Source organism: Sturnira hondurensis, unplaced genomic scaffold (assembly GCF_014824575.4).
Source record: "Sturnira hondurensis isolate 20B ecotype Veracruz unplaced genomic scaffold, ASM1482457v3 Scaffold0000780, whole genome shotgun sequence".
Taxonomy (NCBI): domain Eukaryota; kingdom Metazoa; phylum Chordata; class Mammalia; order Chiroptera; family Phyllostomidae; genus Sturnira; species Sturnira hondurensis.
Window position 1 is genome coordinate 8016802 of NW_028073411.1, and position 17104 is coordinate 8033905.

Consider the following 17104-nt stretch of genomic DNA (forward strand, 5'->3'; position numbering starts at 1 on the left):
AGCAGGTTAGAATGGCCCGAGGACAGGTTGCTGTGTGAAACAAGGAAGAACCCATCTGGAATTTGGAAAGGGAACTTGGGAAAGCAACTCCCTGACATCCTTAGGTCACGGATGCACTTCAAGATATGGCCCCTTGCCTATCCCTGACCCGCTGGTCGGGTTCCACACTGTACCATTACTGCTGTAACTGTAACTGCAGATTCTGCTTTTAGAAGAAATTGGATTCAAGTAAAGACAGCAGGAACACATAAAGCTACAAGCATTCATCTTTTAAATTTTGAATCTCAGACAATTCCTTTTGTAACTTAATTTTTACCCTTATTTTTGCATGAGAGGGGATTTGGTTTCTATTTATGGAGTCCCGACTGTATCTGTCAGCTCATGAGCTTATATGTCTTCTGGCCTTGGAGTCGGTCCTTCTGAAAAACATCTGCAAATGTCCTTCAGCTGGGGCTAAAAGTCAGATGTTAAGGTATTATGGGTTTTTAAAAAAATGTATTCTGACTTTGGAATTAGTGGGTTTATAGGGGACATTTGTGTGTGTGGCGTGTGATGTGTGTGCATGGCAGAGGTCTGACTGAACCGACCCAGCTGGGCCTCTGGCCTCTGCATGCCCGGCCGTGGGTGTCCTCTGCTGTGGGCACAGCTGTGATGGGAATTGCCCCACTATACCCTTCATTTCAGACTATCTTTCTTATTAGTACAATCGCGTGTTAATTTTCTAGACTAAGGAAGCATTTAAAAGAAAGGGGGTGGGAAGGATATTGAGGTTAAATGAGGGGACGGGGATCTACGGGCTCCGGTTCTTTTTCTGCACCGGGAGACCACCAGGATTTTTCTGCCAAACGATAACAGACCGATTTCCTAATCAAACAGAGCATTGTTCGAGTCATTCAGAAATGTGTCCCTGCTCATTTCACAGCTCCAAAGAGGAGTTGACAGGCATCAGAAGAGAAGAATCGTAGCTACCCTAGGAATAATAGAAATGAAGAAATCAATGTGGAGATATAATTGAAAGTAAGAACTGGAGGTCGAGGTAATTGAATGGTAATGTGAGCAGAAACCAGTGGGATCAAGGAACTGCAAGACGAGGCTATTCACAGAGGAGAATCCTTCCCCTTGCTGGGCTATGCATCCCCTGAGACTGGTGGATGCAGTGGTTATCAGGCATTTTCACCGAAGAGAAGTTCCTTTGGAGTTTATTTCCATGACCTTTTTTTTTTCCTTCATAAAGGACGCCTTGAGACCTGGAATGAATCCAAGGCTGTGACTTCGCCACTGCTATAACCAGACCAGGGCATGGCCGATCCTGTCCTTGTGACAATCTCAGCAGCAGAATTCCATCGCTTCCCATCGCTTCACTCAGTGAAGGTGCACCTGACCGGATCAATGCCCTGGGATTCTGAAGCAGCCCCGGAGAACTGGCCCCCTCCCTCCTGTCTCAGTTCCTGGAAGAAAATTCCAGTTAAAAATACTACTTATTTTCCTTTGTCAAATGAGAGATAAAGAGAAGATTTTCATGTGTTCTTACGGGGAAGGTGAGTGCTCTTCATGGGAATTTTTCTTATAAAACTAAAATAATTCCCCCGGAGAAACATGTGTTTTTCTTGCATGAAGCCCTTCACAGACTTTGCCTATCAATTTCAGTGAAATCAATACTGCATTACAGTCAGCATCAGGAGATTTGGATTGTGTGACCTTGGGCAAGTCACTTAATCTCTCTGCCACAGTCTATGGGAGCAAACTGAAAATAATTTTAGCCACTTCAAGGAGGGAGAGTAAGATTAATGATAGCTAGGTTTAAGAAAATTGTCTCTATGGCAGAGTCACCCACTCCCTCTGGGTGTGTGTGTGTGTTTAATGTTTGATTTTCCTCACAATCCAAAGTTAACCACCCACATATTGACACAAAGACAAAGCTACAATACTCCCAAATGTAGGGTGGCAAAGCCTCCACTCGGCTGAGTCTTCTGTCTCTGGACACAGTGAGCACCTGGAAGGGTCCTCCGTTTCCCCTTTGGAGGAGGAGAAGGAAGGCAGCCAGAAAATCCATTTGGAAAAGAATTCTTGCCTAAATGTTACTCTTTTCACTTTTTAGAATCCAAAAATAGTCACCTGATCAAATCATTTAAAATTCTGCAGTCATCTCAAATCCCATATTACCGGTCTGGAAAAACCATCTTTCTACTTGCATAATCTTAATAGACTTCTGTGCACAGAAATAATTCTGAAATTCTTAGCTCTCACCCCCAAATATAATTGTACATTTCTACCACCATGTGTTTGCTCAACCCATTTTACTAGATTAGTAGGGAGTCAATATAATGCAATTGTTCTCTTATTTTCCGTACTGACAAAGTACTCCCCTTTCCCCAGTACTCTAAGCATGCATTGCTGCCGTGGCCCTTCCAGGATTAATTCACATCTACAACAGTTGATTTACAGAGACTATGTCCTTCAAGATGTCCCCTAGTACTTTGTGCAGTTTTGATTTCATTGATGAGACTGGAGGATCCTAGAAGATGAAGGAGGATTTTAGCTGGTCCATTGAAGACCCAGCTCTCTGGCCTCCTCACAAAGTGGCACCCTTAATGAGCAGATATTTGACAGTTTTCCGCTGGACTCACTTCCTGAGTCTCCGGCCTTGGCGTCCAGAGAAAGGCATGCATGTGAGTTTCACAGCGCGAGCTGGCCAGCAGTTCCTTATTTCAATCCCGCCTCATCAGCTTTTGTGTTCAAGAAACGCCTTTGAGATTCCAGATATATTAGTATTAACTTTTAGTGCTATTGTATGTATTTATATTTCCTGTAGCCTCAGAGGTATTTCATTTGAAGCTGGGGAACGGTATTAAACACAAATAACTAGGTGCTATTTTAAAATGGAAATCCATTTTTGTTGACATTTTAAATGTACATGGCAAACAGATGCTCAAAAGAAAAATATGGACTACATGAAGTGAGTTTATAAAGCCAGAAAATGGCCTCTGTGGTCCACACATGAAATCAATACATGCCTCACTGCACATATACTTGCTTCTTTTGTTACCAGCATCGCACAACAGTTCTTTCCCTCCCCAGGCCTGCAGGCAGGCTGCTTTCTCTGCATGGACCACCCCCCTTGACCCCCACACCTATTTCCTTCTGCTTCCATCCCAGATCCTGCTTTATCCTTCATGACTCAGCTTCAATGTCATTTTGTCGGAAGCAGCCCCTAACCTCTCAACATGTATTTGATCGGATTTCACTTTACACTATTTTCTAATATCTCATCATTGCTTTAGGGCCCTTCTCACAGTCTGAAACTAAATATTGGTATGGTCATTTCTATAAAATCTATTGCCCACCTTAACCTCGACTCCAGCTGCATTCAGTGTATGCTCTAAAATAGCAGTGGAATGTGTCCCATCTGACAGGAAGATCACAGTTGAGCATCATTTCTTGCAGGTGGTTGGAGATAGAAAATAAAAATGCATTTTTAAATAAATTTTGGGCACCTAGAGATGGTTAAGAATGAAAATAGCTTATGTAATTGACATAGGCTTATATACTTTATATAAAGCTTCAGATACTTTTTATAATGGATGCATTGTCACAAATATCCCTTTTGAGATAATGGCACTCTGAGAGGCAGACGACACTGTAACACTCAACATGTGTAAGTCCTGAATCGATCTCAATGGTCTTTCAATCATTTTTCTAGAAAGAGTTGCTGCTGACAAAGCAAGCCCTCCTCTGCCCCCCCAAAAGCTCTGAGAATTTCTAAAACTGGGGTTGGTCTATTACTGCCCCCAAATAATTTCAGAACCTCTGAAGAGACTGCGATAGTTACTCAACGAACACATCTTAAATTGAACGCAGGTCAGATCCTCATCGCATTTCCTGATGGTGCCTCACTAGTGTGAGAATTTTAAAGTAAACACGTTAACAACGTTTAATCATCCTACCTTTTCAAATTACAAATGGACATTATCGTGTGTAGTAGCTTTGATTCTGAAATGTGCAAAATATTTTTAATGTATTGGACTCTGTGGAAAGGCTCTGGAATAGCTTCCTTCTTAAAGTAAGCTTTTAGTTAAGGCTTTCAAAGTAAGGAGACCTTTATAACACGAAAAAGTGCCCTTCATTTGTCTCATTTGCTGGTAATCACTTGGCTACTGGGTTTTCTCAAAGAACAGTTCATGTGCAGCCCTAGCTGGTGTAGCTCAGTGGATTGAGCATGGGTCTGCGAACCAAAAGATCATGGTTCGATTCCCAGTCAGGGCACATGCCTGGGTTGTGGGCCAGTTTTCAGCAGAGGACTCATGAGAGGCAACCATACATTGATATTTCTCTCTCTCTCTCTCTCCTTCCCTTCCCCTCTAAAGATAAATAAATAAAAACCTAAAAGAAGAAAAGAGTTCATGTGCAGAAAACAGTACCACCCCCAAGCAAATCATCCCTTAAGAAACTTGCTAAGTCAGCCCAAACCTCAGGCAGATGTAATTCTACTTTATGCCTTTATAAGCAGGAAGGAAGAAAAAGCAGTCTGGAAACTACTAAGACTCACTGTTTTCTCCTTTAAAAAACAAAACAAAACAAAACAAATGTCTCTAATCTAGATTACTTAAATGGACTGTGATCAGTAGATCACAACCCATGGCCCGAGGGCTGCACTCGGCTGAGGGTGACTATGAACGGGGCCCAACACAAACTCGTCAACTTACTTAAAACATTATGAGATTTTTTTGTGATTACGCGTTGCAATGTATTTAATGTGTGGCCCGAGACAATTCTTCTTCTTTCAGTGCGGCCTAGAGACGCCAAAAGGTTGGGCTCCGCTGTTTCAAACGGATCTCAGTAGAGGGTTGTGGGTACTGAGCTACAGCAGAGACGTAGGAATCCAGCTCCTCTGTCGTGAGCTGTTTGAGCCCGCGTAAAACGGGGAGTGCGGCGACTCCATACATAGGTTTGTAGGGTGAGCTGGATGAGGTATCTCACGTTTGGCCCTTGGCATAGTGCCTGGACGATAAGAAACAGCACTTACTAAGACAGCCCATAGCCATAAACACACGTCTAAACCATGTCATCCTCGTTCAAGTTCCTTTGCTTAATGAATGATCCACAGCTCTTGAAAAAAAGAAGCAACCGATGGGAATTAAAAAAATGTTTTAAACTGACTTTATAATATTTATATAATTAAAAATGTAGACATTTTAAATGAGAGTAAATGACTAGACAGTTGTGTGTGTGTGAAAGATAGAGTATGAGCGTGTGTACACTCATGTATGTGATTTTCTGACAGAAGAATGAAGAAATCTTAGCATGGTGGGTGGGGATTAACATGCCACCAGGTCAATGCTGTCTCCTGGTGTGGAGGGTGCCTCGTCGCTGCCGCCAATGCCGGCCTGAGCACACGCGCCTGTCAAGAGTGCTCCTCTTTGTCTTTCATTGTTTTCAACCTGCTTCTCACTGAGGGAAAAAGAATGGGATAAAAATACCATTGGTGGCTAGTTGGATTTCACCTTCTGCTTTCAGGGCAATAAATTAATTGAATGTGCACCTTTTTCCAAGGGCAGAGTGTGTCCTTCCATCTCTTCCATGTGGCCATTTCCGAGTCCCCAGGTGTGACACTGTGCTAATCACGCAAAACATAGAAGTTCTCTACTTTGTTCTTTCTGTATCTGATTGAAGAATTCAATCAGAATTGAGGGGATTCAACATACTGTGCCATTTCTAAGAAAACCAGCAAACTGTTAATGCAGTAAATATCTGTTTAATTTACAAACATCAGTAGTATAACTGATATTAGTCCGGAGAAAGACAAAGCACATTGAATTATACATGTACATCTAATTTTCTCTGTAAAAAAAGTTTTTGGAAAGAAACATCTGCCTTTACAGGATACCCTGGGATGTTGAGGAGGGAAGAGCACAGTCCACTATAAATCATTATCAATTCTACATTGTAATTTAGCAGCAAACATGTTAACATGGGAACATTAAGGTAACAAAGGAGCTTTATTGGTTGGGAAAAAAATCACAGTTCTTGATATTACAGCCTTTTCTCTCAGCCCCTACCCCCACCCTCCCCAAGGGGCCAAAACAGTCAAGGGGACATTAATTTGTAAAAGATCTACTTTCTAGTGTCGACTGCTACGCACCCTCTCTGTTTGGTGAGGACAGGGCCACTCCTTTCTGTCCAGGACCCTCTCACGCAAGGTGCAGGTGTCCTGAGTGAGGCCACTAGGTCAGTGACACCGGTGGTCAGATGTCAAAGTAAACAAACAGACCAACACGCATTTATCCCGAGATAACACCCTATGTTAGTTCTATTGCCAAAAAAAAAAATATCCTGATCTTTAGATTTGAAAAATGTACAAAAATATCAGGACAATTATAAATTAATATATATTAAAGCATCGAGAAACAGCAAAAGGATGGCCTAAAATGTTAAGTACAATGTACTTTGATACAATAAATATTTCTTCTCGAAACTGAATACTGTATAGGGCTGTTTAGAACTCATAGAAACAAAAATTCATATTATTACTAATTTATTTATCAATAATCTATTGGTTCTTTATCATCTCTTTTATCATTTATATTACAAAAAATTAATACTGGAAAACGGTAGATAAACACTTTTGTGTGCTTCTTCTGCTAACATGCTGACGTTTAAAAAGAAGATAAAATTTTAGCCTTCCCTTCTTCTCTCACGACTGGAACCCAGGTTTTAGGGACGCTCTATATTTTGCACAAAATATTTCTCATCTGTTTGTTCTCTCTGAATGCCGGGTCCCAGCCCTCTGCCTTGCCTCCTGCCTCTCACGCATGTGCTTGGTGTGTCCTCGTGAACGCAGAGCTGCGGACGAGGGCAAGTCCACGCCTGCGCAGCAGCTCCGGCCGCCCGCTTTCGCGGGTCTTAGGAGCCACCCGGGGCGGACCGAGCGGCCGAGGTTGCCCTCGAGGTTCCTCCTGCCTCCGGGGTTACGGGCCTCCACCCTTTCCCAGCGTCGGGGAAGCTGTAGTTCAAGCATTTCTATTTTTGCCCCCCAAATGCAGAAAAAAGTCTTTATTCTCATAATAAAAATAAGTCTGTTCTGTATTTTACAATATATTTCAAATATTTCCACTCTGAAGCCTTCACGAGTCCCACGCGGTCCAGGGGGAGCCGACCTCCAGCGCCGCGGGCAGGCGGTTAGGAGGCGCCAGGCCGTTAGGAGGCGCACCGGGCACAGCCACACTTGACCACCTTCTCCACCTCGTCCACGAAGGAGGAGCCGTCCGTGCATTCGAAGGAGTATTTCCGCCGCTTGCTCCTCAGGGGCGCGCAGCACTGCCCGCCCGCACACCCGCCTCTGCACTCCAGTCGGGAGACCTTCTTGGTCGTCTGGCAAGCGGCGTAGCCCTGCTGCTTCTGGTAATAATCTCTGACCCGCTCCCCTTGGCACGAGACTTCTAGGGGAGAGCAAAAAGCACAAGCACTTTAAGGGCGGCCTCTGTCCATCAGTCCACGCGGAGTGACCGGGAATGCGCACCTGGAGTCGCAGGTGGCAGGTCCACTTCCCGTTTGTAACTGCTGTTGTCAGTGTCAGGCTTATATGACATATTACGGACCAGTGGTGTGGCCTGCTTTTTTTTTTTCTTTAAAATGCTCCTTTTTTTGGCCTTTATTTTCAGCAGAGTGCATACTAGAAATGTGAACTATTAATACTACGGCCACTGGACTGACAAGAATATTGGATTCCTAAGTCTTTTCCTTTACGGCAAAGACATACATCTTCTGTTTTTACACTCCCAACAGCTGGGTCTGTTTACCGCAGGGAGCTGTTTCAGAGAGTACGCAATTTAATTTATTAGACCTGGGGTTTAACATCATTCAATCTGTTACTTAATACAAGTAACATTCCGCTAATGTCTTAAATTACCCGGTAGGAACTAGTTCAAAAAGAGCCATCTGCTAAAAGCTTCCACGGGCACGTCCTTCAGGTTTGGTCCCCTGACACACTCGACCAAACCTGTGCCAGGTGGGCGCAGGGCATCCTGCTCACACAGACATGGGAGCAGGAGAAAGGTGGGCTGGCGAGTCAGCCCTGCACAATGTGCTGGGATACATTAGTTGGATTCTAAGGTCAGAGGTGATTTTGCCCTCACGCTGCAGCCAAATGATCAGCTCCCTCTTCTCTGAGCCAGAAGACGAATTAGTAACATATGTGGGTGTGAACATCAGATAAAGGTAAGACAGGGATCAAGGTAACTGCACTTCAATGGGAGGTGGAAACGAGTATTTCCATAGCAAATCAAGTTGTGTGCAGACAAGCGAAGGCCCACACAAATCCTGCAGGGGCGGATGAGGACAGCGGGAAAGAAATCCACAGCAGCAGCTACAAGTCATATGGAGACCCGGCCCTTCCTGTCTGGCGGTCTCTCTCTCATTCGGCCTCCCTTTCTCTCCTTTTGCCTTTTCGATGGCCCCGCTGGTCTGCCTTACCTCTGTCACAGCTGTCCCCGGTGTACCCGCTGCTGCATTCACAGTAGGGCTGCCCCAGGCCTGAGAGCCGGCATCTGCCGTGCTTGCACTTGATGGCCTGGCACGGGTTCAACAGATCCTCCTCTTCGTCACAGAGGACGCCCCCATGGCCCTCCAGGCACTTACAGCTGTAGGAGAAAGCGTTGATGGGCAGGCAGGTGCCATGCACGCATCTGCAGAGAGGAGGGACGCAGGAGTGAAAGCGGGTTCGTAGAAAGAAGAAGGATGGAGGGACGGTGACGGAAGAAACGTGAAGGAGACGGTTTCAAGGAGCTGACTTCCCCCCCCTCCCTTCCTCCCTTAGGTTTTGCTTTGAGGGTTGCAATATGGGTGTTTACCTACCAAATAGCCCGAACTTACTTATTTCCAAGACAGGGGTCATTGGTCCTCTGGTCGCAGAGGGGCCCTGTCCATCCTTCCTCGCACTCGCAGGTGAAGCCCGACGAGCTGCCGGCCTGGCAGGTGCCGTGGGCACACACTTTTTTGTGGCACGGCTCGCAGCCCGGCAGGATGCCGGTTTGCATGGGCACCTTGCGGAAGTCCTGCAGCTCACTGTTGATGTAGAGGTTGCGGATGCAGCCGTGGAAGCTGGTGCCATTCTGCCCGGGGGCCTGGCGCAGGGCTGCGGCCACGTTGTTCTTCCCCGGCATGCCTGGGGGACAGCGAGTCAGAGGTCAGGCTCTGTGGGGCCTCCTCGGCCATTTGCCACCCATACGCTGCTCTTAGCTCCTCCGGCGGGGTGGCCGTCTGTGTGACGCCTCTTTAGGAGAAATGGATGTCACGAGCCTCTAGTCCCGTGGGTCTCAACCTGGGTACACTTTACAATCCCACAAGCTCTTGGAAGAAGTACAGATGCTTGGCACCTCGGCCCAGACCTCCTTGATCTGATTTTCTGGGCAGGGTTGGGAAGGGAGAAGAGACGCCTGTTTCTTCGCTTTTGTTTTTGACAAGGCACTTTGGGCGATTTTAATGAACAACTAGATAAAGACCTTGTTCACGGACGGTCACTTTTTAATTTTTAGTACTTGTTTGAAACCAAAGCTGACGTGGAGGCATGAGTATATGTAAAATCAGAACACAGAGCTACTGTACTTCAAGGTGGGATTGGGAAGGGGAGGAAGCAGTGCTCTTCTCTCTCTCCACACTCACCCCCTCAACCTGGACACACCCCCCCCAAGCCTAGAATTCTGCAAAGCGAGGTTAGTAATTCCCTGACCCATCCTGTCTCTTAAAGACGAAGGACCCAGGGACCAAAGAGCTCGGGCGCATCCTCCACATCACCCAACAGTACTGAGTTGGAGTTAGGCAAGTGAGATGAGCCTCACAATCTCTGGTCACAGTTCAGTCCATCCAGGCTCAGAGGGCGAGGGCTGGGGTTCGCAGGGACCGTGGAGGCTGGTCCTGCCAGATTCTAAGCTCGCGACTGGTGCAGCTCACCACGGACCACATCCGGAGCCCAGGCGCGGATCTCCGTGCCCAGAACTCTCACCACGCTTCCTATCAGGATGGCACCTCATTCCCATCATTTCCCCCCCTTGCTAATGGAGAGTGAAACCATACTATTCCAAGACACCAGAAATACAAACAAAATAACTTCCTCCGAACATAGAATTTGCAATCTTTGTGTGTACTCATTCCACTGGTGATAGTCATCTCGTAACCCACATTTGGCAAAACTGAGGAATCTTTCCATGGCTTAAGCCAGACCCTGAAATAGTTCCTGGATGGGCTCCTACCGAAGGCAGCTGTCAAGGTCGCCGTGGGAGGCTCACAGAGCAGCTGGCTTTCCCCCTGGCGTCCATGTCCTCGTCGTGCCTGGTTGCTGAGCGTCTGGCTGGAGGGTCTGGGGGCTTTGCTGGTTCGAAGGCCCAAGAACTCGGCACTCCCTGGGCCCTGCCTTGTGGCATTGCCACCTTTCCCATCTACAGAGGCCCTGTTCGCAGGTGCCAAAGTCAGACAGCCAGGCGCACAACACCACCAGGCTAGAGGTCAAAGTCTTGATTGTTGGCTCTGTGTGCACTTGGGCTGGTCATTTCCCTTCTCTGGGGCTTGGTTGTCTCATCCATTACATGAGTGTATCGACCAAAACAGTTGTTTGTAAGCTGGTCATATGTAAGAACAAGCAGACAGGCATGCCCAGAAGACAGCTCCTCACCCCCTCCCTCCCCACCCTGAGTCTGACGCAGCAGGAAGCCCAGCGGGCAAGAATCTAGACATTAACGCGCACCTCCGGGACCTGTGAGGCGGGTGGTGCACCATCACACTCGGACAGCACTGAACTGTGTGTCTTGGCTCTGAAGTTCCGGGAGCTCAGGCTTTTGGTCTCTGTCCATCTGGCCTCGGAAGCTGGGGTGCTTCCGAAGAGCAAGGTCAGAAGGGCGAAGTGTGCCAATTGCAGGAGAGGACTAGTGACAGGAAATCCCTTGCTCTGGGAGGAGAAGTTCTAACTTAATCTTATCTGTCTGTCGTACGCGTGGACTTGGATGTCCACGTGTTTATGGGCTTTCTTCAGAGGTTAAAAAAGAACACCTTTCGAAGCTATTTTGAATAGCTTATTTTGATTGGGTTATAATACATCTATGTGTACCTGTCAAGATTAAATACACACTCGTGGTGTTCTACAGCGAGGACAAACAGGAAATGGGTTCCTTTTATTCCCAGGGCTAACAATTGTACGAGGTCTTAATTGATACTAACAAGCAAGAGAGAGAGACTCATAGATAGAGAGCAGGATGACAGCTTTGGTGGGTGGGGTTGGAAGGATGGAGCCAAAAGGAAAAAGAACTCGTGGACACGGACAACAGTGTGTGATTGCGGAGGGAAAGGGTGGAGGTGGGAGAGGGTATAAGAGGGATAAACGGTGCTGAAAAAAAAGGGCAGTAAAAATAAACTACTGAAAAAAGGAATAAATCCGTGTTTTTTTTCTTTCAGCTTGTCTTCTGTGCCATGGACTGTAGCTGGAGTTCAATCGACAGATAACCCAGTAGGAGATTTTGGGGCTTAACAAACTCTACTGTTTTGAAATGACCATAAAGGGATTAAGGGTCAGAGCTGAGGTCATCTGCCCAATAGTGACATTAGGAGATTTGTGACACGCTGATGGGTCTTTACGTGTAGGTCCTGATTGTTGTTAACCCCTTGGGTGACATGATGCATTCTGACTGGATTATTATGCAGAGAAGCAGAAAGAGTAGATGGCTCTGTGTTCAGCGGGGCCTGTGTCATGGGTAACTGATCACCCATGGGTGAGGCAAAGCCGCCTCCCTCTTTTGCTAGAGAATACTTCTGCAAGGGGCCTAAGGCACGGTGTCATCATTGGGGGGCGTCCTGATTTTCAACTTGGGAGAGAAAAGAGAGCTTGTTCACCTCACTCTCCTTTGCAATCTCAGGTCCCCCTGCCTTCCCCGTGTAGGATGCAGGGCTAAAGTTTTATGATTGCCTTGTGTTTCTTTGTTTTTGTATTTTAAGATTTAAAAAAATTATCTTTATTGTAATTTTTTCCGTTACCATTTCGTTCCCTTCTACTCCCCTTCCCCTGGCAATCACCACACTGTTGTCCTCCACCTGAATTACCCTTGTACTCTGAGTTAGAAGGAAATTGGTCTGCTCTGTTCTCTGGCATTGAGGTGGGGACGGAAGTGGTTTCCTTTGGGCCTGGGTGGACAGTGGCACTGGGAGCACGTCCGGTTCCCCTACTGGCCGAAGGACGACCACTTTTAGTTTGGGATTTAAAACATTGTTTTTCTCTTTTGAAAAACATTCTCATCCAAGCACTCCCATTCTGTAGTTCTCTCCTGCACCGCCCCCCATCATATTCTGCCAGGGTTTACGAAGATTTCATGAAATGGTTTCTAATGAAAGCATAATGAAATCATGTGAAGAAGAAATCCAGAAGAACACAAAAAGCCTCGAACCTTCCACTGCGTCCCTTTCTGCTTTACATTAATCAGTGAGTGGCAATGCAGCTGGCTTTGGGTCAGACAGACCTGGACTTAAATGAGGTGTGTATCACTTTAGAGCTTTGTGAACTTGGATGCGTTTTACGAAGCCCCTGACATTGCCTCTTTGGGACTGTAAACAAAAAAAAGTCATACCCACTTCCCCAAGTCTCTGAGGAATCAGAGTGCAAAAGAAGCATCCCGCCGAGCACATACCATGTACTCAGTAGATATAATTTCGCTCCCATCTCAGGTACATCTGTGACTTGCTTCGTGCCTCCCAAGGCAACAGCTGTTGACTGCCGTGCGGGCAACAAGGAAGGCGTCTGTCTTTTAATGAATCTCACAGCTGCGATTCCCATGTAGCAGCTACTCTGCCTGCTGCACAGACTTAACATGTGACACATTTGATTACTCGAAAAGGTGCCTGCCTTCCCCATGCTCCTGGGCACAGAAGAGATTGTTTATTTCAACTCTGTGTCCTTTGGAATTAAGTATTCACTTAGTTCTCAGCATACTGGAGATGCTTGATAAATATTCACAGAACGGAACCAAAGACTTTTAACTCTCTCTAAAAACTCAAAAACCCTATCAAAGTGCTAAAATTTTCTATTGCAAATGACTGAAAATAAAAGTGCCCTGGACTTTCAGGATAATTCCAAAAACTACTGTATTTGGAATTACAGGGAAGGCTTTGAGGGGGGTGGGAAAATTGTGCGGCAGCCAGACATTACTAGTTTGAAGGGAACAACATGAGCTTCATAAAATACCTGTCGTAGTGAAGAAATCAGTTACACTGACCTGTAGAAAAGCTTTAGCTTATTTATCTGTAAAATAAGTTAATTTTATCAGTAATTTCACTTCAATTCAATGTGGTTTAATTCAATATTACATGCTTTCTTGCTTTTTTGCCTGAAATGTGAAATCCTATGTCTCCAGTTTATATTGGCCCTTCCCAACAGAGGCAAGAGCGGAAGCTCTCTCCTTTGTCAGTCTTCCCTCTGGGCTCCTTTGGAATCTTGCTCACACTTCTTCCCTCACCTGCTCCTCTGTCTTCTTCATTGAAAATAAAGTCCAGGGTCTTTGTTAATCCAAGCCCAAATCTACATGCTGACCCCTCTCTCTTGTTCATTCACCATGAGGACACAACTCAACAAAAATATTGTCTAATACCCTAATACAGTTTGCACACTTTGTCTGTATGTTCCTTCATTCAACTTCATTAATCATTATCCTGTCATCTACATGAAAGCAACTGGTGGTCTGGACATTCCCAGCATGGTCACCTCCTCCTGGGAGCTGGTGGAGATCATGCGCTCCAGTGTGTCTCAAATGTTCACCGTCTAATTTGATCTCGCTCTGCTTCCTTTTTCCTGATACCGGATCCAATAACAAGATGAAATTCTCTGATGTGCACATCAACCAGCATGTGATAGACACACAGAAACGTGAACAATCTTCTCCATGCCAGCGACGCATTCAGTCAAAACTGGAGCTAAGGTCAAAAAGTGGTCCCTGAACCACGAGCGAGGGCCCTTTCTCTTCTGTCCTTTCTGCCCATCTCACAGTGACTGATCCCACCTGGTCAATGACCACGGCACCAGGCATCAGCAACCACAGAATCAGTCTCTGAGGAGAATCCCTGGGTCTGGGGACACACTGGATTGGGAAGAGAGCTTACCTCCTACGTAGAGTGGGGAGTCAAAATTCAGAGTGGACTGCTTAGACAAGTTGGTGATGATTTTGGGGCTCCCGCCATCCACGGAGAGGGAGAGGCTCTGATCCAGGGCGAGTAGCTCCACAATGTGAAAGTTTCCATCGTTGATCGTCTCCACACTACAAACAGGCAGACAGACAGAGAGACAGACAGACAAGCAGAATTGAGATGATGTGTCCATGTTCTTCATGTTAAAGAAGTCACAATACAAATGCCAATGAACACTTCCTAGGAAAAGATACTCCTGTCTAATACCAATGAAGATAAAAACCATTGGTTGATTTAAAAATGAAATATATTCTCGATATGATACTATTTCTATCCTGAGGAACAGATATAAGCCTGTTCTTCCATTGGGAGGAGCAGAAAAGACTACATTTTATCAGTATCCAGTCACGTTCTCTTAACATATGAAGTCTGTCTGAAAAAGTCCAGTCTTTGTTAATATAATGAGAATGGTTTTCATGACATTGATGCCACCTGACAGTCAAGGAGAGTGAACTGGAATGCACATGCATGAATAATGGTGACATCACCGAACCAGTCAGTGGAGGGTGGCAGACACTGTTGAGTGACCATGTGTCCTGGGTGGCTATTGCATTCAAAATGACGGAACAAGTAGAGCAATGAATCTGCATCAAATTTTGCACTAAGCTTGAACATTCCTCCGTGGAAACTATTCAGATAATTCAGAAGGCTGCAGCTATGGGCAACTGGTGATGGGCAACTTTATCATGACAATACACCCACTCATGCATCATGTCTCATACAGAGTTTTTTTGTGAAACATCTCATCACCCAGGTGGCTCAGCCCTGTACAGCCCATATTTGGAGCCCTGTGACTGCTGGCTTTTCCCCAAACTAAAATCACCTTTGAAAGGGAAGAGATTTTGGACCGTCTATGGGATTCAGGAAAATATGACAGAGCAGCTGATGGTGATGGGGAGAACCGCATGAGGTCCCAAGGTGCCTACTCTGAAGGGGACTGGGGTGTCATTGTCCTATGTGAAATGTTGTTTGTATTTTGCATCTTCTTCAGTAAATGTCTCTTTTTCATAGTACATGGCTGGGTACCCTCTGGACAGACCTCATATAGAAATGACAAAAGATACTTGATGTATTTGCTGTTAAATGCCACAAAAGTTGCGTTTACTAAGATACTGTTAATCCAAGTTGCACACGGAAGACACAGAACCCACATTATGTGAAAGATCTTCTACAGACATTAATGGTGGCAGATGAGTGACATTGGCTCCCCTCAATACTGCACATGTGGCTTATTAGAATCAAACGTCCCCAAATACAGGATGACACAACGTGGGAAGATCGCTGCACTTTTTAAAGCATGTTCCTTGATGACACATATTCTTAATTTCTTTGAATTTTTCAGGGGACCACCCATCAAGTAATGCTACCATGAAGAAGTCTATGTTCAGTGGACAGGAGGGAATGACAGACCAAACAGAACGCGGACCAGAGTCACACCCAGGAGTCTAGTGGTGACGGGGTCCTTCAGTTTTTCTTCTACAGATTTCCAGGGCAAGGGGTGACAATTACTCCAAAAATTCTGAGGGAGCTGATGAACCTTCATAATACGGACAAAAAGAAGAAGATCACGAAACTTAGGTCAATAGAAACTGAGGATTGAAAATAGGATGAAGTTGGGTGCCCTGCTGGAATCTATGATAATCTGTCTCAAATATCACTTTTAAAAAAATGTTAGAACCTGCCTTCCACATATTAAATATCCCTTTAAAATCAACAACAACAACAAAATCCCACTATACAAGGAAATCATTTGCTAAGTAAAGTTGCATTGCATCTATTAATGGCCTTAAATATTAGTTTTCCAAGGAAATATGCTGAATAGTAATTTCGAACAGTTGTTAAACATACAGATTTTTTGATGTCAAATAAACTTGGATTTGAATTCAAGTTTAAAATTTAAAATTTAAGGCCCTGGCTGGTGTAGCTCAGTGGATGAGCGTGGGCCTGCGAACCACATGATTGAGGTTCGATTCCTAGTCAGGGCACCTGCCTGGGTTGTAGGCCAGTTCCCAGCAGGGGACTCACGAGACACAACCATACATTGATATTTCTCTCCTTCTCTCCTTCCCTTCCCCTTTAAAGATAAATAAATAAAATCTTTTAAAAAAATTTAAAATTTAAAAACTTTTGACTTTTGATAAGTTACTTAATTGTTAATAAAGTTCAGTTTTATTTTTTATTTTTATTTAAAATCATTTGCTAAGTAAAGTTGCATTGCATCTATTAATGGCCTTAAATATTAGTTTTCCAAGGGAATATGCTGAATAGTAGTATCGAACAGTTGTTAAACGTACCGATTTTTGATGTCAAATAAACTTGGATTTGAATTCAAGTTTAAAATTTAATATTTAAAAACTTTTGACTTTAGATAAGTTACTTAATTATTAATAAGGTTCAGTTTTCTCTTCAGTACATGTTAATAAATATTTACTCCTCTTATGGTAAATTTGAGGGCTATTGGAGATAAATTTTTAAAAACGCAGAGCCAAGCACCCAGCATATGGAAGGACAAAGTTCAATGTTAGATATTAGTGTCACTGTCACCAACACCCCCACAGTTATCACCTAAAAAATGCCATACTATCTCAGAACTTTCTTCAGGAAGCAATGAGACCAGTTGTATTTTTAATAATAATTGTAAGATAATATTAAAGACTGGAAGAAACATCATAGCTACTCTGGGGGCATCTCTTGTTCCAGTTACTAAAAGTTGTAAGTAAAACATTAAAACAAAGACAGAGATGGTAGTGGCCAAATGCTTTTTTTGTGATCACACACAACTCTCAAAGTGATTGTCTATGAATGTTCATGAACACTGACTGTAATTAAGTCACAGATATTAATAAGGAGGCCCCCTGTTTCCTTTACAGTTGTAAAAAGAAGACCCCTATGT

General features: G+C 44.7%; 1 protein-coding gene across 10 annotated transcripts in view; it reads right to left on the reverse strand.

Annotated features, from left to right (window-relative positions):
- Positions 1-5977: 5977 nt before the first annotated feature.
- SLIT2 (slit guidance ligand 2) overlaps positions 5978-17104 on the reverse strand; it is a 322800-nt gene continuing 311673 nt past the window's right edge. For all 10 annotated transcript variants that reach the window (XM_037045143.1, XM_037045153.1, XM_037045125.1 and 7 more), the window contains 4 exons: positions 14128-14282; positions 8869-9160; positions 8470-8681; positions 5978-7436 (listed from right to left, as the gene is read on the reverse strand). In XM_037045143.1, the coding sequence (XP_036901038.1) occupies positions 7195-7436; positions 8470-8681; positions 8869-9160; positions 14128-14282 (901 nt within the window). In that variant the 3' untranslated portion in view covers positions 5978-7194. The remainder of the gene's footprint in view (positions 7437-8469; positions 8682-8868; positions 9161-14127; positions 14283-17104) is intronic.